Raw genomic sequence first — 24,933 nt, 5'->3', positions numbered from 1 at the left:
CAAGCGTGGTGGGGAGCAGTAGCTCATCTGCATTTAAAGATACATGCACGAAAACAGCATGTTTTTACTCAAAAATGGGCATTTACAACATTGTATAATAAAAGATCTGTTGGGTATTCTGAGCTGAAACTTAACAGACACATTCTAAGGACACCTGAGACTTATATTGCATCTTGTAAAAAGGGGCATAATAGGTCCTCTTTAATGGATCCTTGCAGAATGAAAGTAAGAATTTCTTAAAAAAAATTTAAATAAATAAACATACATGAATAAGGCAATCCCAGAATGCAGCTAAGATAAAAAATTTATGCAAGGTGGCAGATGGTGTTGAGGGAATTGCTTATAATATAATTTACATACTTGTATATATATAAATATAAAATATGCACATTTTGGATATAATATTTGTAGTACTGTTTAGGATTCGGAAAACAAAATAAAGGAGGAAAAAGAATGCGAATTGGGTGGGAAAGTATTTCAGTGTGACATATAACACAAATGAACAACTACTGTATAATAGATAGAGTGAAGCTTTCTAGATGCAATGAGATGCAAGGGTGAGAGAGAAAGAAGAGAGAATTAATTTCTTCATTCATTGTAATTTCCTCACACTACATAGTCAGTGAATGATGGAATGATTTAGTGAGCGAGCGAGTGAGTGACAGAGGGTCAGGTGGACAGAAACATGACAGCTGCTGGGTCATCTCATCTGCTGTGCCGTACTGAGTTTCCCTGCTGAGTTTTGACTCTAGTTTAAGTCAGGCAGCATTAAGTGGGACAGAAGTTAAATCAGGACAACTCGCACTGCAGATAAATAATTGAATGCAACTAGAATAATCCACCAATCACAAACATTATCACAATTACTGTTTTCAGACAGCCTACACACTGGATGAATGAGTGGGAAATAGAATATAATTAACTAGAAATAATGAGCATACCTATATTCATGTATGAGCCCAGTCTAATCATTCAAAGCAGATTTAAAACAATAGGAACATACATATAGATACTGGTTAAAAATGTTTAGATAAACATTGCTTTACATATATACAGCTACATTTTTATTTACATCTGCTTTGAAAAAAGAGAATGGATAAATAATAAAAAATGTAGACGAGAATGCAAATATAGATTTATGTTCCGCAAGTTCAAAACAGGTTATAAAGACTGACTGAAGTGGAGTTGCAGAGGGATCTACCGTCTAGGTGTTATGATCCCACTGAGCTTTCTTGTCACCTCTGAACACGTACATGAAAAAGTGAGCAAGTCAAAAATGATTAAGTGAGACAGCTAGAGAGCAAGAAAACAAAGAAATGAAAGAGGAGAAGGAAGAGAAAGACAGGAAGCAGAAGAGGTAAAGCCTCACGAACAACAATAAACAATACTGATAGACCGAGACCTAAAGTGCCCTAGGAAATTGACAGATAGAGAGAGAAAAGTGAAAAGAGAGTGTCTGTCACCTTCTGTAAGAACAGCACTAAAATGGGGATGAGCGCGGCTCTCTCTTGCTCCAGCGTGAAGAGCGTGCGAGGCGTTCGCACGAATAGCTTGGTGTGGCCATACGCTACATCATCCTCAAAGCCGTGTTGGTTCACAATGGCCTCCACAGCCTCCTGATCAGTGCTCATCAGGTGATTGGGCCACGTGTATTCACAGGTCATCTTGTACCTGAGCATAAAGATGCAGTCAAAATTTACTAAGAAAGAATTGCTGATGCCATTTAAGCATTTTGGACTGCAGGTGCCTAGTGAATATGATGCCGTTTACACTGAAATTACACATGCTATGTGGCACCACTGTTTAGTGAATCTTTATAGAACTACTAATTTAATTAAGTTCACCAACCAGACCAGCACTAAATTAGCATTTAGCTTTATTATTTTAGCACATCAGGCTAAACTAAATTAAAATGAGAAATGTTGATTTGAAACTAGCTGAAATAAAAAATACTTTACTTTTTCCCCCCAGTTAAACGTTTAGTACTGTATGTACGGAGCCCCACACATGACATGCGGGAAAATCTATTTTTTTTATACATTTTTATTTAAGTTTTATTATTTTAGAACATCAAGTTTAACTAAATTAAAGTGAGAAATAAAAAATAGTTTAGGTTTTTTATTTTATTTCATTTAATGTTTTGTATTTACAGAGCCCCGCACATGTATTGTGGTCACAAATGAACAATTCGTTCACACGACTTACTAATACTTCAGCACGTTTTACTAATTCGTTCCCTCGTTAAAAGTAAATCGTGCACATGATATAATAATTTGTTTCCTCTATTTACTAAATCATGGCCAGGTTATACAAATTAATTCCCTTTTAAATCAAAATGAGGGCGCAAATTAGTTCAATGTGGCCATGATTTTCTAAACCAAAGGAACAATTTATTAAATCATGGGAACAAACTTTCAATTTGTGGCCACGATTTACTAAAACGATGCATGTTATGTGCAGGGCACCATAAGTATTTTATTTCAAGCAACAAAAAAGTTGTTTTTTTTTAACTATAATTACCCTGGTATAAAAAAATACTTTCATAAACTGAAAATTCTGTTCTTGAAACAATTAAATTTTTAAAGGCCACTTCAAAAAGCTCTGAATTATAAATAATTGTATTTAATTGTATTACCAATCAGTAAAATAAAAGTTTGAAAACAAACAGCTTTGTCATAACAGCAGAAATATCAGAAATATCTTATCCTAAATGGGAGCTTTTGAATATTGTCTTGGACAATAGGGGACCTTGGGATCAAAAAGGTTGATGTTTTCAGCACTAGTGAATTTTAGTTCATTGAAAAGTAGTACATGTGACTTCTCACCTCTGCAGAAAGCGTGCATAAGGCTGTCTGTAGGCAAATCCAGCTCGGCGAACACGGACGTTCTCCAGCAGTCCCAGGTACGCCACTTGGTGCTGGCAGCGTCCGTCATCAAACAACAAGGGGGACTTCACCTCATTTGGCTTTATACAGCGCACATAGTAGGGCTCCTGTAAGACCAATTTCATTTCATTTCTATTGCAGAAATTGCTAAATGAAAGCATTTACCAAAAGTCTCAAAGGTGAGATATTGAACTGCCGCTGACTAATAAGTTAGCTTAGTGGCCAAAAAAGATGTAATAAAGGCAATTTGAAAGCTTATGATTATGGTTTGTAGTTGATAGTTGCTCTAATTATAACGGAAAGCCAACTGCAGCAATAATAGAAAGTATCATTATGTAAAGCACCACAATTTGCTGTGTGAAGAGAGAAGAATGAATCAAAGGGACCTTTTCTCGCTGACCTTTCCTGGAAACATACAGCTCACTTCATCAAGACTGCAGAGTGTTACAGTGATTACGTCAATTCTTAGAACTGTGAGTTTTCCATGTGAGTTGAGAGCAACATCGTTCCCTTTTTCTACCCAATGAGCTTTCACATAACAGCCTAGATCTATCTATCTATCTATCTATCTATCTATCTATCTATCTATCTATCTATCTATCTATCTATCTATCTATCTATCTATCTATCTATCTATCTATCTATCTATCTATCTATCTATCTATCTATCTATCTATCTATCTATCTATCTATCTGTCTGTCTGTCTATCTATCTATCTATCCATCCATCCGAGAGATTATTAGAGTAGGATCACAATATATATTTATATATATATATATATATTTTTTTTTTTACAGTGTAGAGAGCATGTGAAGACAGGATGGATGGGGTGAACGGTCAGATGAGGTACAGGTGTCCCCACAGGACCAGAGGGAGGGCAGCCAGTCCTTTAATGTGACCTAAAAAAACAGAAGCTGCCCCGAGTGCAGTCCCACTTTACCACGCAAGCACACGTGTATACACACACACGTGCAGCATGGCAGAGAAGAGGAGATGAGATTAGAGGAGAGGAGAGGAGAGGAGAGGAGAGGAGAGGAGAGGAGAGCCATCCAAACTAAAGCAGGATTTAGCAGGTGTTCCTCTGCTGTTAACTAACTGTTTTGATCAAATACAGACAGTCTCCATTAGAAAGATTGCATTTTTCAACACTTCTACATAAGAGATTACCTGAGCTATTCTGAGAGACCCCTATTTTATCTTTTCACAGCAAAGAGTATTAAATGGTAGTTGTGTAGATTAAGCCTAGATTAAATTCATGCTTATTTCTACATAAACAAATGCTCCTATCTACACCAATTTGTGATTAGATTTTAAAACTACAACCACAATGGACTCAGCTGAAATCCTAAGATAAGAATGTGCATACAAAATAATTGCCATGGATTATGATCAAAAAGATGAATGAAAAGGGTTAAGTGGAATCTAAATACAGTGACCCCAAAAACATGAATGCTTTTGCATTATATAATAATTATCAAACCAAGAAGCATTTATTTAAAGGAAACACACCTTTCTGAACTTCATACATCCATTAAAATACTCTGAGATTAGTTGCTTATAAGTCTGTGTAATAATGGCTCAGAAAGTGAAATTAGTTTGGAGAAAAGCTCCAGTTTTCTCCATTTGTGTGCCGATGCCACCTGGTTTGGCATTTGATTGAATGCAATGACATTTATACATATTTAAGTGTGGCTTAAGTGTCCAAATTATTTTCATTGGGGTCACTGTATGACATTTACAGTAGTCATTTCTTACCTTACAGGCCAATTTGTCCACTAGAGCAATAATAGAGTTTTTGAAGAGTGTAGCTGCAGTTAGAGGCCGTTTGGTCACCTCTGTGATACTCATTTTCCCATCAGGCCACATTTCTTTGAGGACGGGGTCAGAACTACAAGAAAAGATGTTTTCTTTTAGAAAAGAGGGTGATAAATAATGTGATAAAGTGGAGAAAAGAAGCAAGAGCATGCTAGTAAAAAAGAAATTAGAACAAACCAGAACAGGAATATAAAGAAGAATATTAAAACAAGTGCCCTACTTTAACAAGTCCTTGAACACACACAGTCTTTATGCATTATTTTAAAGAAATAGTTCACCATAAAATGAACGTTTTATCATCATTAAGGACTCATTTACTCTCATTTCAAATGACTGATTGGTTACAAGCGATTTTCATTTTCAGTCTGTTTGTCACAAAAACATCATATGGCTTCAGAAGACTTGTGTACTGCACAATATATAATATGAACAATTGTTCTGGTGTTTTGTTCCACACACAAAATAAATAAAAAAGTAAGTCAAATGGATTTTAAATTACATGAAAGGTGAGTAAATAAGGATGGAATGCTCTTTTTTTGGGTACATTGATTATTTAATTGAAAGAAAGTTTAAAGTCCACAAACCTGTTGTACATCAGTCGCTTGAAATCTTGGAAAAGCGGGTCCTTGTTTTTCTCAAGAAAACCCTCAACTGAGTACCTGAGAGGAACGTGGAAGAGAAATCAGTACAAGGCTTGAAATAGAAAGGGAAATTACATTAATTGACTGACTCAGTGGTTGAAGCACTCAATGAACAGTCCTTCATAACATGACTCAATTAAGACAGGTACAGATGACTCACACAGCACGCAGATAAACCTACACTTGGACCATTATCTTTTCAGCATGACATGAACAAAATGTTTCAGTAGGCTTAAAAGATCATTAAAAGGTACATTCTGGTTTGGCTTTTTGCCATTATAGACAGGAGAGTAGACACAGGACGGGAAATGATGTGGAGGGGAAGGTTGAGCAGGACATGGCGCGATTACACTTTCATGCCAAATGCAAAAATACTGAATCTCAATCTCAACTAAAATGCAAGACAAACTGCAACCTGGATTTAATACAGAAAGCAATTTAGTTTATATATGGGGCAATTGTGTATTATAAAAGACGAATGGCAATGCGCTAATCACTGGGCACATGCTAACCGCCTGGCATTAGTGCTAACCAGCTATATGACCATTACCCTTCCAAAAAAGCACTGTGGAAGTACCATGTTACAATGATGGCATCAGATGCTGATACAATGGTACTTATCCAGTGTGATGCTGAATGATAACCTTATTTGCATTCCTTGAAACGCTACCCTTCAAAAGTTTGGGGTCTGTAAGATGTTCTAATGTTTTTGAAAGAAGTCTCTTAAGATCATTAATGATGCATTTATTTGATCAAAAATAAAGTAAAACAGTAATATTGTGAAATAATATTTACAATTTAAAATAATTGTTTTCTATATAATTTATTCCTTTGAAGACAAAGCTTATTTTCAGCAGCCATTACTCCAGTTTTCAGTGTCACATGATCCTTCAGAAATCATTCTAATATGCTGATTTGCTGCTGAAGAAAAATGTCTTATAATTATCAATGTTGAAAAAAGCTTAATATTTTTGTGGAAACTGTCATTAAAAAAAAAAAGATTCTTTGATGAATAGATTGTTCAAACAAACACCACTTATTTGAAATAGAAATCATGTGTAAAATGATAAATGTCTTTACTGTAACTTTTCATCAACTTAATGCATCATCGCAGAATAAAAGTATGCAAAGTAATCCAAGAAACTTGGACCATGAATACCAAGAATACCATACCAAAAATCCTAAATATGTGTGAATGTGCCAAGAAAACAGAAACAACAAACAAAAGAATTAGCTATTTAGTGTGATTTGTTGGTTATGTAAGGTGTGAAATGCTTGAGAGAAAGTATTGCATGTGCTGGCCAGGTACAAAATCCATCCCGAGTCCACACAGGTCTGTGGACCGGATTAGCAAGCACAGATGTGCAACACCAATAGTCAGACCCACGTACGCAGACACGTGTTAATTCACTTAAGAAACAACACCGCATAATACATGCAAGCACTATTATTTTCTTACACATTTCCAAACACACGCACATGTATTCACACACACAGTCAAACATGTGCATGGCCACATGGCTGTGGAATAGCAATATCACTGGGGTAAAAGCAGTTCTGGGAGGACAGATGCTGCCCTATGGCCCTTCTGCAGTAGCCCGGGCAAATTCCAGAAAACAGGGCGAGAGTGAGGGTAGAACAGCAAGCCTGAGGGTTTCTGAGGGAGCAATCTGTGCTTATAACATACAAACCAAGTCAAAGACTGAGCATTTTCAAAGTCACAGTTATATAGAGGAAGTTATTTTGACAGCAGCTAATAATACTGGCTTAATAATGCATCTGCTTCTTTTTTTAAGCCTGTATGGTGAGGTCTGATGCTGCTTATTATAAAGTGTGAAATAGTCATATGATAAATGTGAGATGAGTTCGTGGAATGAATGATAGGAGAGAAAGAGGAAGTATACTAGCTCACAACATGCTGAAAAATAATACAACACTAATTTAAAGGGATACTCCACTTTTTTTGGAAATAGGCTCATTTTACAACTCCCCCAGAGTTAAACAGTTGAGTTTTACCGTTTTCGAATCCATTCAGCCGATCTCCGGGTCTGGCGGTACCACTTTTAGCATAGCTTAGCATAGATCATTGAATCGGACAGGACCATTAGCATCTCTCTCAAAAAAATGACCAAAGAGTTTAGATATTTTTCCTATTTAAAACTTGACTCTTCTGTAGTTACATCGTGTACTAAGACCGACGGAAAATGTAAAGTTGCGATTTTCTAGGCTGATATGAACTATACTCTCATTCCTGCGTAATAATCAAGAAACTTTGCTGCCGTACCATGAGTCCAGCAGGCGTAATGATATGACGCAGCGCTTGAAAATAGGTCTAATAGGTTAGACAAACTTAGTCCCGGTCACGTTGGAAGTTACCGAGCTGGGGACTATATTCAGGCGCTGCGTCATATCATTATGCCTGCTGGACTCATGGTACGGCAGCAAAGTTTCTTGATTATTACGCAGGAATGAGAGTATAGTTCCTAGCCATATCAGCCTAGAAAATCGCAACTTTACATTTTCCGTCGGTCTTAGTACACGATGTAACTACAGAAGAGTCAAGTTTTAAATAGGAAAAATATCGAAACTCTTTGGTCATTTTTTTGAGAGATGCTAATGGTCTTGTCCAATTCAATGATCTATGCTAAGCTATGCTAAAAGTGGTACCGCCAGACCCGGAGATCGGCTGAATGGATTCGAAAACGGTAAAACTCAACTGTTTAACTCTGGAGGAGTTGTAAAATGAGCCTATTTCCAAAAAAAGTGGAGTATCCCTTTAAGAGTAATTTTGGCATGAAGTGAAAAGTAATTTTTTTTTAAACACATGTAATCTATCTTCTTATGAACGATTCATCCATGTACGTATTTGCTTTTTTACCTTGTAATGTTTAATTAAAGTCATACCTGTCATTCTGGTGAAACTGTTCTCTCTGATCTGATGACATTTGCAGGACTTTTAGTCATTTCAAAATAATTTAGTCCTCTTAAATCCCACACTTTTGAGTGCCACACCCACATCTCAAAATCCAATCAACAACCGATGCACAGAACCTCAATGTCCCTGCCCAACATTTTTTCATTTTTCAATAATGTTACACTTATTTTTCAATAATCTGTGTCACAATAAGGAATATCTGTCGCTACTTACATTTCATTGCTACTTTCAAATAGTATATAAAATAGTATTGCCTTGTGCAACAACAGAAGTCTCAAAAAGTAATACTGTATGCTACATTGTTGTCACATGACATCATCACATTGCATGTGAGTGGCAGCCAGTTATTATGTTATCATTTTTAATTCAATTATGCTTAAGAAATTCTTAAATAAGCAATAACAGAGATAAACATGATGCCACTTAGTTTGATATTTTGTTAATTCGAAAAAGTCTCGGTACAGTATATTTTCATGTCAATGTGGTCCAATGTTGTTTTGGACTCCAATGACATTCACTGTAAACAGCTGTAAACAAGTTAAAATATTTTTGGGGGGGCACTGTACAGCAGAAGCATTCCGGACATAGCCAAAAAAGGACACTGCATAAAAGGAGAGATATAGCGGAAGTAGAAAAAAAAAGGGGAAAAAGACAGCAAGGGGAAGAGAGAGACAGAAGCTAAGGGAAATAGGTCATGGTTTGAGGGGGTCTGATAAGGGGTTGGTCATGTGTATATTTAGCGAGACCTCCCTCCATTACTGACACAGCTGAGCCTAAGGGATCTCACAGATTTTATTTTGTAAGTGTGACTGAGGGGTTGACATCCCAGTTCTGACAGTCTTCATCCTAAGGGAACTTCCTAGTGTGTGTGTCTGCATGAGAGAGAGAGACATCCATCTAGGAGATCTGTGTTGCCAATGCATTCTCAGACAGATCCAAAGCGATTGTCACAGAAATGTGAGCGTGCTCGGAGGTTTAACTGCAGGGTTCTCATAATAGTGCCATTCTGTACTAAGGACTGAGTCCTCTGCACTCTTGACCCAATTATCAAGCATGTGACACATGGCTGCCGACACAGTTCATCCCATTTCTCAGACTAGTCGCCAAAGAAACGCTGAATTTACAGTTCGCTCCTTGGCTTCTCCTACCGGCTTTCACGAGAAACAGATCTGAGAACAGTTTCAACATGAAAGTAGATTGCGGAGATGCACTATGAGAATTCACTTCTCACAAGACAATTTAGCTTTAATCAGTTACTTCCGCAGTTACACTTGAGCACATGCTCATTAAGGAACGAAAAGGAAACCAAAGTGAAAAATGTGCCATCTATTTTCAGAGCTAAGCCCTCCAGTAGCTTCTATCTGCTCCCCTTTCCTCAATGAGAAAAGGTTTGCTATTTTCTAAATGAGGACACAGCCTTTGCTGAGGTACAGCAAACTGCAGACATCTGCACTAGCAGCAAATCGTATATTTATAAAATTGTATCCTCCAACCTTTAAAGAAACTTCACCTTAAGACACACACCTTAAGTCGACATAAATCAAAACTTACCCTAGTCCTAGTTCTCTATTCTGTTATGTTGAAGGGCTTATGCCCCAGGCCATGCAATGTCAAAATAACATAATCACAAGATGACAACTCAGAGGTTGTACTGGTCACATCCTAAACTTGTTCACAAAGAAACGTTCATAATACCAAAAATTATTATAATTTTTTTTTTTGAATGATTATCAATGCTATGCATTGGTATCGCAAAACCACAAAGTTTCTAATTTACGTTTTATTTTATTTGATCTTATCACAGAAGCTGTCATGACCAACAACAAATCTAGGTTATATACGAATGTTTACAGAAAACATATTATCTCTAGTTCTATGGACCAAAAACTGATCTACAGCAGTTATAGCTGACATATAGCACATTTCTAAGGAATATGAACATATAGACAAGTTATGAACATGAACATATATTTAAGTTAAAATGTTTGATCAAGATTGCTCAAAGTTCCACTTTTTAGTGTGAATTTACAATGGGAGGCTTTTAAGTCCTTAATGTTTTTTTTTTTAATGTTTTTTTAGTATAGTGTCCATGCAGAGCATTTAAGATTTTAGACTTTTTATGGGGGTGAAAAGTTTTTTTTAAAACACTGCTCTTGTTTGGGTATCTCTGTTGGGGGACAGATAGGAAACTGGGGCCTCATTTATAAATACATGTAATTATCCTAAATGTGAACATACGAAATATGTTCCATCAACTCCACCAACAGAATGCTCACAAAAATACTTTTATGTTTCAGAGGAAGTATGACACTCATCATTGGGCAAGGAAATCCAAGCGTGCTCTTGGAAAAATGTGCGGTAGGCATGGCCCAGTTTCTGTACAACGTGTCTGTGTGTGTGTAGGCTTATATTATAATTATTATTTTTAGAAAATGAATTAGTTTCAGCACTGTAATTGTCACAAAGCAGTTAAAATGTTGCTCATTTGTACATTTAATTATATTAATGCATATTGTAATTGCCTATTTATCTTTAAATTTGTATAAACAACATTGGATTAATCTAATTACTGGCATAAGAGCACTAAAACTCAAATCCAACTCAAATCCAAACTCAAACTTCCACATCAGTTTCTGCCTTTATTAATCCAAATTTGTCCCTCACTTAATGGAGTATAAATGTAATTTAGAATCAAATCCGATTGTATGCCGTTTTATAAATGAGGCCCAAGAAATTTTCAATTATGAGTTTCAGATTTCAATGGTTACATAGCAAGGGCTAGTAGAAAGGATTTAATAGCTTATTTAGGAGTTATTATGGTAATTAATTGTTCTTTTTTTATTGATATTTTTTTATCAAATTAACCAATAAAATAATATCCCACTTTTCATGATCCAATCAAATCCAGATGGATAAAATCAAGCCCTGTCCTTTTTAAAAAAAAAAACTTTTTTATATTGTTTTGTTTTTGTTGTTGTCACATTATTAAATTAAATTGTGTTGTCAATTCTCAATTCGTCTTTACGGACTGAATGACAGATCATTGTGGTACAATACAGTTGATCTCTTTTTATGTGTCAACTTATTTACTGTAGCTGTTATGTGTTCTTCACAATACACAAGTTGAGTGCTGACATTTTCTTCACTGCACACTTGCTTGAGAAAGCTGTTGTCACAGCTGTAGAAGTGAGTAGTACTAGTAGTATTTCAAGCTCCCCATCATCAACTGCACTTGTCATATGAAGGACTTTAAAACACTCACGTAACGTCTCCCGCGTAGTGTCGGATACGGAAATCTCGATTGAACTCCATGGTCTTGTCTGCGGGACAGAGCTGAGAGAAAAGACTCGTCTGAGTTTCATGGCATCAACAGGTATCAAACTCCATGTGTTTTTGTTTCTATGTGCATGTATTGTGAAACAGTACTGCCCCCTTCTGACCCTGCTGCCAAACTGCAGCAGTGCAGTTCAAGACAGACAACTACAAGTCAGGTTAAATGAGGTTGCAGTTTTGTTCCATAATTCATCACAGGCCTAAAACTGTCTGCTTATGTGATGTGATTGAGGATTGCTGAGGCATGAAGGAATGGATGACTGTTCTGAGTGCTTACTTTCCGGGACGTGTAGTGAGGATGCTGGCCCAGCTTTTTGTTCATGCTTTCCAGGCAAACGGTATCTGTGACTTTCCCTGCAGTGAGACAGGCTTCATCCAGGACCGAGATGATCCCCTTATGAGGCTGCTCCACTAAATCCACTATGATCTGATTGTTAAAGTATTCAATCTGAGAAGGAAAAGTCAAATTTAGAGGAGAAGGAAAAGTCCAATTTAGAGAAAATGTGCATGGATTTTATTTTAGGTTCAATATGTTTTATTGTTGTGCATTATGCTCACGTGTTGCCATGTGATACCCTCTCTCTGATACTCGTCCTGCTCCTGTCGTAGAATAAGCTCAATGAAGAGCTGCTGTAGCTTCTCATTGCAGTAGTTAATGCAAAACTGCTCAAAGCTGCGGCCATGACATGGATACGAAAAAAAATTAACCACTAAAACCACTCAAAAAAGTAACATTTGCATTAATTTTCCTGCAAAGCCTGACATACTTTACATATATGTATATATACACTGACATACTGACATATATCTATATATATATAAAAATTTGGCCAAAAAGAAAGATGAAATTCTGATGGCTTGTAATGTAAATCAATGAGATCTTTATAACAGCATGGCAGAGTACTTACTTAAAGGGATACTCCACTTTAAAATGAACATTCTGTCATCATATACTCACCCTCATGTTGTTTCAGACCTGTATGAATTTCTTTCTTCTGCTGAACAGAAAGGAAGATATTTAGAAGAATATCAGTAACCAGACAGTTTCTGGTCTCATTGACTTCCATAGTAGGAAAAAAATATACTATGGAAGTCAATGAGACCAGAAACTGTCTGGTTACTGATATTCTTCTAAATATCTTCCTTTATGTTCAGCAGAAGAAAGAAATTAATACAGGTCTGAAACAACATGAGGGTGAGTATGATGACAGAATTTTCATTTTAAAGTGGAGTATCCCTTTAAAACGCATATAAATATAATTGATATTATCTCTCAATAATATGTTTTAGTAAGATGATAGTTTTATGATCAAAGCTCTGTAACTTTAATTGTGGGGCAAAATATATAATGCAATGCAATACAATGATAACTGAATGATGTACAAATAAACATTCCTCAAAAGCCTGTATCATATTTGATTCCCACATTTTAACATTATTTGTCTAAAAAATGATTTTATAGATAATCAAGTAAACCTAAGTTGCTTCATTCCTGTAATTGTTCATCTCAAAATATATTACTAACAAAATAAAAGTTATTATTACGTTTGATTTATAAAAATCAGTTAAGATTTCACAGCTAAAAGACACATGCACCACAATCTGAATGGTTTTAGATGAAAATGCCTTTTACTTGCTTAAAAAGTATAAGAAATCAATCGGACGTCAGAAGCAGATTTTTCAGGAAAATTTATGATGCTGACAATTTAGGGGCCTTAAAAATGTGTGTATCAAATATGATAGATACAGTACGCTTTACAGGGTTAATAACTACACAATGCATAAATTATACTGACCTGTTGTTGTCAAAGATCTCAAAGCCATAGATGTCCAGCACACCTATAACAGTGTTTTTGCCATGCAGGGCAGGATTGTAGTCCTTCACTTCAATAACAGCGTTGATACGACCCACTATCCACGCAAATAATCTCTCATATAAAGCCTAAAAATGAAAACCATGCCAGAATGACAACATAATATATGTACATATAATACAGCAGACATATTAAAGAGGTCATCATACCAACATTTATAATTTTATTTTCCCCCAAGGACCACTTCAAGTGGAAAAGTTTGACATTTTCCACCCTGGCATTGAACAGATATTGTTGATGTAATGTGGGAGTTCATGTGTGAATATATTCATCCCTTTGATGTCAGATGAAGTTTTGTACTGAGCTGTTTCTGCTGCAATACATACCACATTAAACTGGTATATTTCAAAGGAAAATTTGAATTTTTACAATTAAAAATAATTAGATGATGGATGAGTCACAAACAAGGAAACCTTTTTGCAGGAAAGAGGACAATACCTTGGCAAACGCATCTCTTCCATAGTTAGCTTCCTGCTCGTTGTGCCCTTTTTCGATGACCTCACCACCCCCAGTAGCCACTGTGCGGTACAGAAATGCTTTTATGGCATTCTCAGACTCTGTGGATGTCAACTCAGAAATGTGCTTCACTGTTTCTTCTCCGACAAGTACGACATGTTCACCATCACTAGAAAACTGAAGGTTACCCTGAAACAATAACATTGCAAGGCCATTAAACCAGTGGTTCTCAACTAGGGGTCCAGGGCCACTTCCAAGACTTAAAATCAATCAATCTATCTATCTATCTATCTATCTATCTATCTATCTATCTATCTATCTATCTATCTATCTATATATCTATCTATCTATCTATCTATCTATCTATCTATCTATCTATCTATCTATCTTAGAAGTAGAATATGTAATGATCATGAATTATTTTTAAACTATTATTTAAGTTATACGAGATTCAACTCATTTTTTTTACTTCAGTTTAATGTCATTTAAGTTGAAATGACTTACACAGCTAAGTTGATTGTACTTAAAAATGTAAGGCAGGAAGGTTTTTTTTTTTTTTTTTTACAGTGAAATGTTAATACAAAACCCTGTAGTCACAAACTAGAAAAGTCATGTAAATTCATTGGCTATAAATAAGTAGAAATGAAAAGCATTCAGTTATTGGAATTATGAAAATGTACTATTTATTATTATTTTATTTTATGATTTGACTATATTCTGCCTTCAGAATTTTTTTTTTACAACAGGGAGCCTTGGAGTCAAAAACATTGAGAACCACTACTTTAAATGTTGACTTACTACAGCAAATTATAAACTACAATCAGAAAAACAGTAGAAAACAATCTTCCACAGCATGCAGTGTGGGACTGACCAGGTGTAGGATGGTACTGAGGATCTTGTAGATGGAGCTGATCTCTTCGGCAGCGAAGCCAATCACTTTTAGAGCTGCCATCACAGCTTTGTGACATAAGGAGTCATTATTGGATGCCTGTGAAGATGATTTGGAAAAACAAAGAGACAGAAAAAGAGAGACTTAGATACATTAAAACAAAGTGAATAATACAAATGTAAAAAAAAAAAAAGTGTTTGGCATATTTCACAATAGCAATTCATGGGTTAACAGAAAAAAAACTACTAAAAACTCTATAGAAGAGCTATAGTACGTGGGATAAGTACGTACAAGTGTGACAGAGGCTCCTTGACTGGTGTAGATATATCCTGCGGGATCTCTCTGCAGATACAAGGACTTCAGCAAATCATCAGACCCTCCCCGTAACACCTGCATAAACACATCAAATATGCTCAGTTCAGTTCAGTTTTATTCATCCCTTTGGAAATTTGGTTTGCACAGGTGCCACACATCACGTTAACACATATCTTAATACTCCATAAACATTTATGACTAAGACATTATGTTGATCTACAAGTCTGTTGAAGATTTAAAAACAGTTCTAGCTGCAGTTGGCACCTGGCAGAAGACCTCACCTGATAAAATGAGTGGAAGTTTCTTTCTCCCTCCTGCTGTTGAACAACTCTTGACTGTAAATAGAGCACAGTATTTGTGTTAATTGCCTTTTCTGCATTACATAGTATTGGTGACCCACATAATCTCTAAAAATACAACGCCTTCCAGAGTGACATCAGTTGAACATAATCTGATAGCAAAAACTTATTTTCATTTTTAAATAATCTTTTTTTTTGTAAATGCAGCATTGTATTTGTGTTACAACCCTTCAAAGACCAAAAAGAGTACACTTTTAATATAAATAGCAGACAAAAAGCAGTTTTATTTAGACACACTATGTTGAATGTTACACTGAATATGTTGCATACTGTTTTATAATATACTAAAATATACGGAGATGCAAATAGTATCTCAAATAGTATCTATAAATAATATAAATAGCAACAAAATGTAATGCCATTTACTTAGTGCAAAGACAATAATTTTTTTGTTGCCATTTAGCCACTGCCTTATTATAAATTATTTCGTTTTTTTTTTGAGTATCGCGATACGTACCGTGAGTGCATGGTCTATTGCGGTTTTTCGGTTCGGTTTGAATACCGTTACAACCCTACGTTTCACTCAGATATGCATCACAATAGGGAAGAAAAGACTATTGAAACTTCTGTTTCACATTTCACATCCCGTTCGCACATGGGATGAACTTTAACAGGATGAATAGTATAAACCAGGCAAAGGTCAACAATAATCTGCACATTATAACACAGCCCTAGACCTTGCAAAACGAACAATTTATCTTTTATTATTTTAAGTGTCAATGTCAAGTTCCATGTTCAGATGTCATTTTCATGATGAGCTTTAATTTGTTCTAATACAATACTGATGTGTTCTTACCTTCTCCAGCAGGTAGTTGTTGATGTGTCCTCCTGTGGGGTCTCCGTTAAAGTTGAAGTTAATGTCCATGTATTTCCCAAAGCGGCTGGAGTTGTCATTGCGGTTGGTCTTTGCATTTCCAAAGGCCTCTAACACACAGTTTGATTTCAGGAGCACATTCTTCACACTGTGGTGGGATGCAAATACAGTAAAATACAAAAATCATTTATGTATAAAAAAGTCTGCGTGTTTGTCAGTGCACATAAGAGTACAATAATACGAAATATTTGTATTTCCACAAAATAGTCTGTAAACATGAACATTTGAAAGCCTATTATCTCTTCAAATAATCTGTCATACAAATCTGAATAGGTAATAAAAGCCATACAATTATTTTATATGTAATTAAATGCAAAACCTATTGGGGTGTGTTTCCCAAAAGCATTGTTTGCCCACTATGGTCACAAGTTCCATTGAATTGTGTTGGTAACGACATTACTTGCAATCACAGTTGGCACGGGAAACGCGCCCCAGAGCATTAGCCCTGAAAATCCAGCTCTGTCAATGTCTCCAGGAAACTGACCTCTCGACCTCTGCCCTCTGGTTAGGGTTGGTGATAGCTGCAATGTACTGCATAATGTACTTGCTTGCCTCAGTCTTGCCTGCTCCACTCTCACCTGAAACACATGGAGATTTGAATGAAACGGTAAAGTCTTTGTTTATCAGATTTATTCTTCCCCATCAGAGGCACTCGAGACAAACTTTCTGACATGGTTCATCACACAGTATAACTTCTGATCATAACAGTGCTATAGGTGTGTTTAAGCATCATGGAAGTAGTATGAATGAAATGAAAGCAACAATACAATAGTATATTAGTCTAAAAATAAGATTTTATATAGGCCCGTCTAGGTGTCTGACTTAAATGATAGTGTAGCTACTAAGTGGTCTACTAATTAAAAACAATATACTAGAGCAGTGGTTCTAAAACTGGGTTCAAAATGGGTTTTGCAATTCATTCAGAGGTGTAAAAAGTACTCAAAAATGTTACTCAAGTGAAAGTGCAAGTACTGAGGGAAAATGTTACTCAAGTGAAAGTACAAGTAGCTACTGAGGGAAAATTTTACTCAAGTGAAAGTACAAGTACTGAGGGAAAATTTTACTCAATTAAAAGTAAAAGTATCTGGCCAGAATCGTACTTGAGTAAAAGTAAAAAAGTAGCTACCACATTAAAATTGTACTTGAGTATTAAAGAAGTAAAAGTAACAGCAAGAATGAAAACTAGAGATTCTTGTTTAAGCTTTTAATCTCTAAAACCATGAAGTGAATAAACCACTTACACGGTTTTATCCTGCTTTAGAACTGTATGTATTTAATTGTATAATTATCAAACTATAAGACTACTATCTAATGCCAGTATTCAACATGCTTTAAAACAAGCCACTAAACATGCTTTTGCCACTAAAAGAAAAGAATTCGCTAAGGTACGGCCACGGGTGCTCTTGATCCTATGGCTGATTTTGGACTGAGTTCACCGCTGAATCACGTTCTTCCTCCATTTTCTTCCACTGACTGACTGTTATAATTTCTCTAATTTCCAGGTCAAGGTGCTGTGCATTGTGGTAATAGAAGCGACATGACGTCACTTCCAAAGGACCAATGAACATGTCTGACCAATTTCATGGAATGTGAAAACGAATCTCATTGGCAGAATAAATAACATTTAAATTAAACTGGGCATCAGCGCAATTCAATTGGTTTGGTAATAGCAAGGGAAAATAGAATGAAGTGATCTCCAAAAAGAAGTACTTTTTGAATGTAAATAAAATTTGTAAGGCGTAAAGAGTACTTTTTTTTCTTAAAAAATGTAATGAAGTAAAAGTATTGATTTTTAATTGTACTCAAGTAAAGTAAAAATCCCCCAAAATAATACTTAAGTACAGTAATCAAGTCAAATTACTCAAGTATTTTACACCTCTGCGTTCATTTAATTGTACCCCACCTTACTGCACAGTGTTGCCATATGGCAACATACCCTTTCTTTGGACATTTCTTGAAATTTGAAAATAAACATGAGGTCTGTTTGGTCTTAAATTCATGGTAGAACCTGGTCGTAACCAATGATATGCTTTGATGACATCAAATGACACTACACACCCTTGCACTGTCATTCTTTTCACACACTTTTGATGACTCCAGTTGCTGAAGAAGTGCTCATGAATATGTGAAGATTTTCCTCAATTTTTCATATTTCTTCAGAATTTAAAATTACATCAAGCATCTAGGATAAGTTCTAATCTTTTTTCAATCATTGTCACATTGTTTTGATGCTACTATTACCTTTTTATTCAATAAAATAGGTATGTTGCCATATGGCAACATTGTGCGGTAATGGAACAATATTTTGCCCATGCTAATGCAGAGTAGCTTTGTATGAATGACAATGTATGGATGCACTGATATAGTTGGATGGTTGTATTCTACTCATATTTATATATATTTGTATATATTTATAAAGTAAAGTAAAAGTAAAGTATAAAAGTCAAATATATATATACGCTTATTTTGTTTAGAAAATGAAGCCGTCAGTGTTCTATGGTAAGGCTGAGAGGAGGGCTGAAATGTACAGGGTACAAGTGGTTATACCATCTCATGAAAGTGAGGATGAGCTAGGGATCAGTGACGAGGAGTATGAGAGGCAGGCAGAATTACGCCTAGTAGACTCAATATGTAGTAGACTAAATGTTGTTGAAATAATCGTTTCACATTGAGTAGTTTCACTTGAACAGTTCTTATGAGTTTGCGTCAGATGTTTTGTAAATGTTGTTGAAATAATACTTTGAAAATTAGTTTCATATTTTGTACACAAAGCTCTTGAAAACATTTTAAATAATAAAAACTATTTCATTTCTAAAAGACAGGTCTGTAATCATCTATGAATTTCATGTCATTTTGGGAGAAAACACATCAGGCTGTTCCATTGTTGCACAATGTTGCCATATGGCAACGCACCCAAAAGTTTTGTTCACAAGTTTTTTTTGTGAACAAATCTGCGGCTTTGAACAAATGGTGTGAGTCAATGATTCATTCATAATTACAGCCACTTGCTTCATTAGGCTACTGATGAATGAATGACTCGCTCATAAAGAAAGTGACTTGTCGCCACCTACTGGCGGTTTTTATTTAATATTTAAAAGCATCACTTCGTTTTTACCATCATCGCATATTTCTTTATTGAACATTTTTTTATTTAAAGCATTTTTTTTTTTTTTTATGCTCTGGAAAAATCGATTTAAGGGGGCAAATATTGTCCCTTACTGAAAAAGGTGTAACTGTAGAGAGGGTGGATGTTAAAAGCCTCTGGGGGTAACACCACTCTAAAAAGTTTAAGAACCACTGAGAGTCTTGCATGTTGTTTTTAATGATGGTTTAGGTAAATAGCCTACTTTTAAAACCTGTTTTATATGTTCAAATTAGGGCTGGGGGAATTAACGCGTTAATCTTTGCAATTAATTTGAAATGTTTAACGCGTTAAAAAAGAATAACGCAATTAACGCAGCAAAAAAAACATTTTTTGCCTCGTTTTAATGATTTCCTGTTGCGGCTGCTTTTGAAAAGGCCGAAAATATGCCGTCCCGCCCCTCCGTGTTCGGCAATCAGGTTTCATTCTCGCGCAGCTTTCATGAGCGGGTCTTTTCCGCTTCGTGTGTGCGCCGCGCTCTCGGTTCAGTGTGTATGTGTGTGTGTGTCGGCGCGCTGCACTCTGCTCTGTAGTTAACGGCCCAAACGCTCCAATCATGTAGGCTACCGATCATGCACTGGAAAAGCAAAGTCCGCTCAAATAACGTGAAATTTCTCAGTAGTAGACTTCTGTTTGCTGAGCTGGTATAGCCATGCTGGGCAACAATGGTAAAATGACCTGCTCTGATCACATGCTCTGGTAATAATATAATAGCTTTGTAGGACTATATTTTATTTTGATAATTAGTAAAAAATAAAATAAAATAAAAAGTAAAAAAAAAATCTGTTAAATTGATTATGTTGATTGATTATTAAAAAAGAATAATAATTGATATATTGATGTTTAATATTATTTTAATATAGGGCTATTTTCTGTTCCTTTTTTTTCCTGTGTTGTTTAATTTAATTAGGTGATTCTAAGTTGAAATATTACAAGCTTGGGGGAAATGCAATTAATTGGAATTAATTACAGCAAATTCTGCAATTAATTAGTAATTTTTTTAATCGATTCCCAGCCCTAGTTCAAATATATGTAATAACTGAAAAGAATAATTTACCCCTATAAAGCATACTGTATAATATTTGATACTTTAATGAAAAAAACCTGTTGTACACAATCTACTACATGTAGAATACATGTCTACCCTCTGTCGTCTGATTGATAAATTATACTTTTTTAGTAAGTAAAAGGCCTTTTAGTATAATTGTAAGAATGTCCCCTGTATATACACTACTTTTTTTAAATAAAGTAAACATAAGAATAACTTTTATATTATTAGTAATATTTCAAGATGAACACTTACTGGACTAAAGCAACTTAACTTTACCTGATGAGGCATACATCATGTTTTAGAAAAATCATGTTAAAATTTTAGTATCAAATATATGATACATCAGACTTTTGTACATCTCTCAATCATCATTGAATTGCATTGCATTATATGTTTTGCCACCCACATAAACTCTACATAGTTTTGATCATAAAACTAAGCATTTGAATATCATCTTATTACGATGACAAGGGTGCTATGCTGGTTAGAGCTGGCATAGTGTTGGTCTAGCTGGTGAACCATCATGTTTTTCTCAAGCAAAACTAACCTGGTGTAGCTGGTCCACCAGCACTTTTGCTTCCCATGTTAGTGACAAGCAAACCAGCAACCATCCCATACAGGTCCCAGCATGCAAAACATATCTTGCAGGGTTATTTTATATATTATATTTTATATTTTCACTGTGCATTGTGTTGGGCTTGGGTCTATTTTGTCCTGTTTAGCTATTTTGATCATGGTAACATTTTGAAAAGGATGAATGACCTCAGCTGCCAACTCTCACGCATTCACCGTGAGACACACGCAATCGACACGTTTCACACGCTTTCACGCCACACATCCATTTTCTCACGCACAGAAAAAACGCGAAGCAAAGAGGACACGGAGACCGACAGACTAGACAGAGCAGGTTATACTTATGATATAAAAAAAATCTCAGCTCTCAGATTATGTCACTTTTATTACGAAATTCAGACAATAAATAGCCTACCGTTTTGGCGCTTGTAAATGTGACGCGACAGATGTGAACCTATCAACTCTAGCTAATAGTAAATAAACACGAATGAACACTGTTGAAAGATACAGTACAACTTACCGAAATGTATATTCCTCATACATAATATCGACCAATCAATCAAACAAAGGGGTCAATAAAACAGCTGGAGAACAATTATGTCACAGAACATTTACCTCAGGAAAGCCATTTGATGACCATAATAGGCTATGTTAGTTGGCTAGAAAAAAAGAGCTAGAGAGTATTTTGCTAAATATGTGTACTATATTACATATTTATTATATTTTTATTATATTTTTTACTTATATCATTAAATAAAGTTATTATATAAAAAAAAACGCATTATATTTAATTCAGCTGATATGGCTCTCTGTATGTTTACAGCATTAGGTGAGTTGTTTTTTTCTTGAGAAAAATGTATGCCTATCTTGTGTAGCCTACCTAATATTTATCCAAATGAGTCAATATTAAATCAAATCACAATAATTGAATTGAATTGAAATAATAAAAAAGCGTAGCTTACCAGAAATTGTACCATGTAAACATTGTAACATGTTGTCACTAAACCTAATAAAATTCAGTTTAGTTACTAAAAAGTTACAATATACTTATTGTGATGCAATAAAAAAAAATTACACCCCAGCAGTGTGTGTGTTTAGTCGCTGCTGTACCTGAAATGACGATACATGTGTCTTTGGCTCGTCTCTTCATGGCTTTATAAGCGGCATCTGCGACAGCAAACAGGTGAGGTGGGTTCTCATACAGTTCTCTGCCCCTGTAGTCCTCAATGACCTCCTTCCCATAGATATCTAACTGTTTGTACGGATTGACTGACACCACTACTTCTCCAATGAAAGTGTAGATACGGCCCTTCTCAAACCTGAAAACAACAAACAATACTGTGAAAAATATGCAGGTGTCAAATAGAACAGTCAGAAATAGCTTTAACAAGACTCATTGTTAGCATCATATGTGCTGGTTTGGTTTAGTTCCTGGTGTCCGAACAGACAAATTAAAGAACAAACGATGAATGCGTTGAGTATTACTGTAAGGTGAGGTGGGATTCAATTAATCATAAATCATACCAAGAGGTTTAAGAAAAACATACACTGATGAATGTCCCTTACAGTTTAATTGGAATTTTACTTGGAATAACATGTAATGTAATAATACAAATAATGATGATATATGCCCATATGATAAACTTTAATGCTGTGAAAATTACTAATATAATATAATATAATATAATATAATATAATATAATATAATATAATATAATATAATATAATATAATATAATATTTACTTCCTCCCAGATTATGACATTTGATGGCATTTCTTAACCGTGTCATAACCGTGATTATATCGAATAAGCTCCATTAGACAATCAATAATTGTGACAGTTTCTGCGTCAGGATTAACATATTAAAACATCATAAACCACATCTCATTTTATAACCTTGATATCAAATGCCATAATACAATTCCCCTGGTGATGAATTTAAATTTTATACAAGTCACTGACGTTTGCCTACAGAACAACCACTGGCTCTGCTCCCTTTTACCTAAACTCATTACTTCAGACTTATGTGCCATCCAGAAACTTGTGCTCTGCAAGCGAAAGACGTCTTGTGGTACCATCTCAAAGAGGCACAAAATCTCTTTTTCTCAGACCTTTACCATGACTGTTCCCTGCTGGTGGAATGATCTGCCTAACTCAACCAGGGCTGCTGAGTCCATAGCCACTTTCAAGAAACGTCTGAAGACGCATCTTTTTTGGCAGCACTTGATCCAGTAATGCTAACACTTTCTCTTCTCTTCTATTTTTTTTAATAAAAAAATAAAAAAATAATTACATGGATTAAACTGAGAAGGGTCATAGCACTTGCATATTGTCGTTCTACTGTTAGTTTAACTGCTTCTATTGTTCTCATTTGTAAGTCGCTTTGGATTAAAGCGTCTGCTAAATGAATGTAAATATAAATGTAAGGGGAAACAAGTGTCATAACTTGTATGTTTCTCAATGTAATGCACGCCCATATTCAGCAGGAAGTGATACAGGGCTGGGAAGTGAGAACAGGAAGTGCAATGGGGCTCAAGATGACTCACTTTATGTATTTCCAACAAAAAATACAGTGTGATCTCGGTTAAGCATATCAACTAAAACATTTATCTTTCCTGGTGTACAGCTAAAATACATAGATATCTGTCCGTAGTTAAAATGCACTGGTCAGGCTTATAAATTCTATATAAAAAACAAGCATATTCAACACAAAAATCAAATAGTTCAGACAAAGTAGTGTTATATCTAAGGATTCAATTGGTAGGATGCCTTTCCTCAGCACATTGTGAACATATTAGTATTTTGTTTTTTTGACTTTTTGTGGAACAGTCACATGAGGCATGGCCATAAAGCTGATAAAACACACAAAAGGACAAGGAATGGACAAGGTTTTGTTTTTTTTCCAGAGGCATAAGAATCTGTGACAGACAACACAAGTCTGCAACACTCATCAAGAGTCTTGTGAAAAGGTCATCTGATTCTACCCAGTTTAACCAATGACATCACAGATCACAGATGGAGCAAATGCTGCATGTTAAAGGAAAGGAGAACTAGAAACTTTTGATTTCATCATCAGAACTGCTAAGATTCAACTGGCTGGTCATGATCAGCTGTTGTAAGACAAGATAAGATGTATTATTTTCTTGTTATGTCTCTTAAGCTGCTGTTGGCGACTTGATATCTCAGCTATGAGCGGGAAAGTCAAAAGTAACGTGACGCATTCTTTCCTCTCCACTTTTTTTTCTTATAAAAATATTTTCTTGTCACAGCATTTTTTTCTACCAAGAAGGGAGTGGTCAAAATCAAAGACTCTAAAACCATACAAAAAGACTTCAATTACTCACTTTTGACAGTGAAACATACTTACTGTAATGGGCAAGTTCTACAAACAAAAATGACTTTATCACAGCTTCAGAGCTCCCAAAATGAGTTAACACTTAAAACACTCAATGTCAAAACCACTTTTTGAAGGCCTTGTTTACTGTTGTCTTATCAGGTTCTTTGTAATATAAGCTGTAATGTCCATTGAGTCTCTTTACACACCACAACTTAGTGTAAAAACTGTTCACTCTTACCTTAACTTCAAATTCTCCATAAACTGCTCCATAGTGACCTCGTCTAGAAGCACAAAGTCTGACTTCCCGAACTCCAAGCCCTCGAGCTCCGCCATCCCTGCAGGAGTCTATCTAAAGGACAAATGGATGGAGAGGAAAGTGGAAGGTGATGAGAAAGGCACAGAAACCGAGCATTGACTGTCAACCTCTCGAAGCCGGTAGAGGAGACAAATGT

General features: G+C 35.5%; 1 protein-coding gene across 1 annotated transcript in view; it reads right to left on the bottom strand.

Annotated features, from left to right (window-relative positions):
* myo1g (myosin IG) overlaps positions 1-24,933 on the bottom strand; it is a 54,422-nt gene extending 29,489 nt beyond the window's left edge. The window contains exons 1-16 of the mRNA XM_084422630.1: positions 24,720-24,933; positions 22,254-22,462; positions 16,862-16,955; positions 16,300-16,465; positions 15,426-15,479; positions 15,121-15,219; positions 14,812-14,928; positions 13,923-14,129; positions 13,407-13,552; positions 12,169-12,283; positions 11,888-12,058; positions 11,540-11,610; positions 5,286-5,360; positions 4,642-4,774; positions 2,826-2,992; positions 1,464-1,671 (exon numbers count right to left, since the gene is read on the bottom strand). Of these exons, the coding sequence (XP_084278756.1) occupies positions 1,464-1,671; positions 2,826-2,992; positions 4,642-4,774; positions 5,286-5,360; positions 11,540-11,610; positions 11,888-12,058; positions 12,169-12,283; positions 13,407-13,552; positions 13,923-14,129; positions 14,812-14,928; positions 15,121-15,219; positions 15,426-15,479; positions 16,300-16,465; positions 16,862-16,955; positions 22,254-22,462; positions 24,720-24,814 (2,127 nt within the window). The 5' untranslated portion in view covers positions 24,815-24,933. The remainder of the gene's footprint in view (positions 1-1,463; positions 1,672-2,825; positions 2,993-4,641; positions 4,775-5,285; positions 5,361-11,539; positions 11,611-11,887; positions 12,059-12,168; positions 12,284-13,406; positions 13,553-13,922; positions 14,130-14,811; positions 14,929-15,120; positions 15,220-15,425; positions 15,480-16,299; positions 16,466-16,861; positions 16,956-22,253; positions 22,463-24,719) is intronic.

The sequence above is a fragment of the Rutilus rutilus genome (genome assembly GCF_951802725.1).
Source record: "Rutilus rutilus genome assembly, chromosome: 11".
Classification (NCBI taxonomy): Eukaryota; Metazoa; Chordata; class Actinopteri; order Cypriniformes; family Leuciscidae; genus Rutilus; species Rutilus rutilus.
The sequence above is the reverse complement of the archived record's forward strand: the minus strand, read 5'-3'. Positions and strand labels throughout refer to the sequence as shown.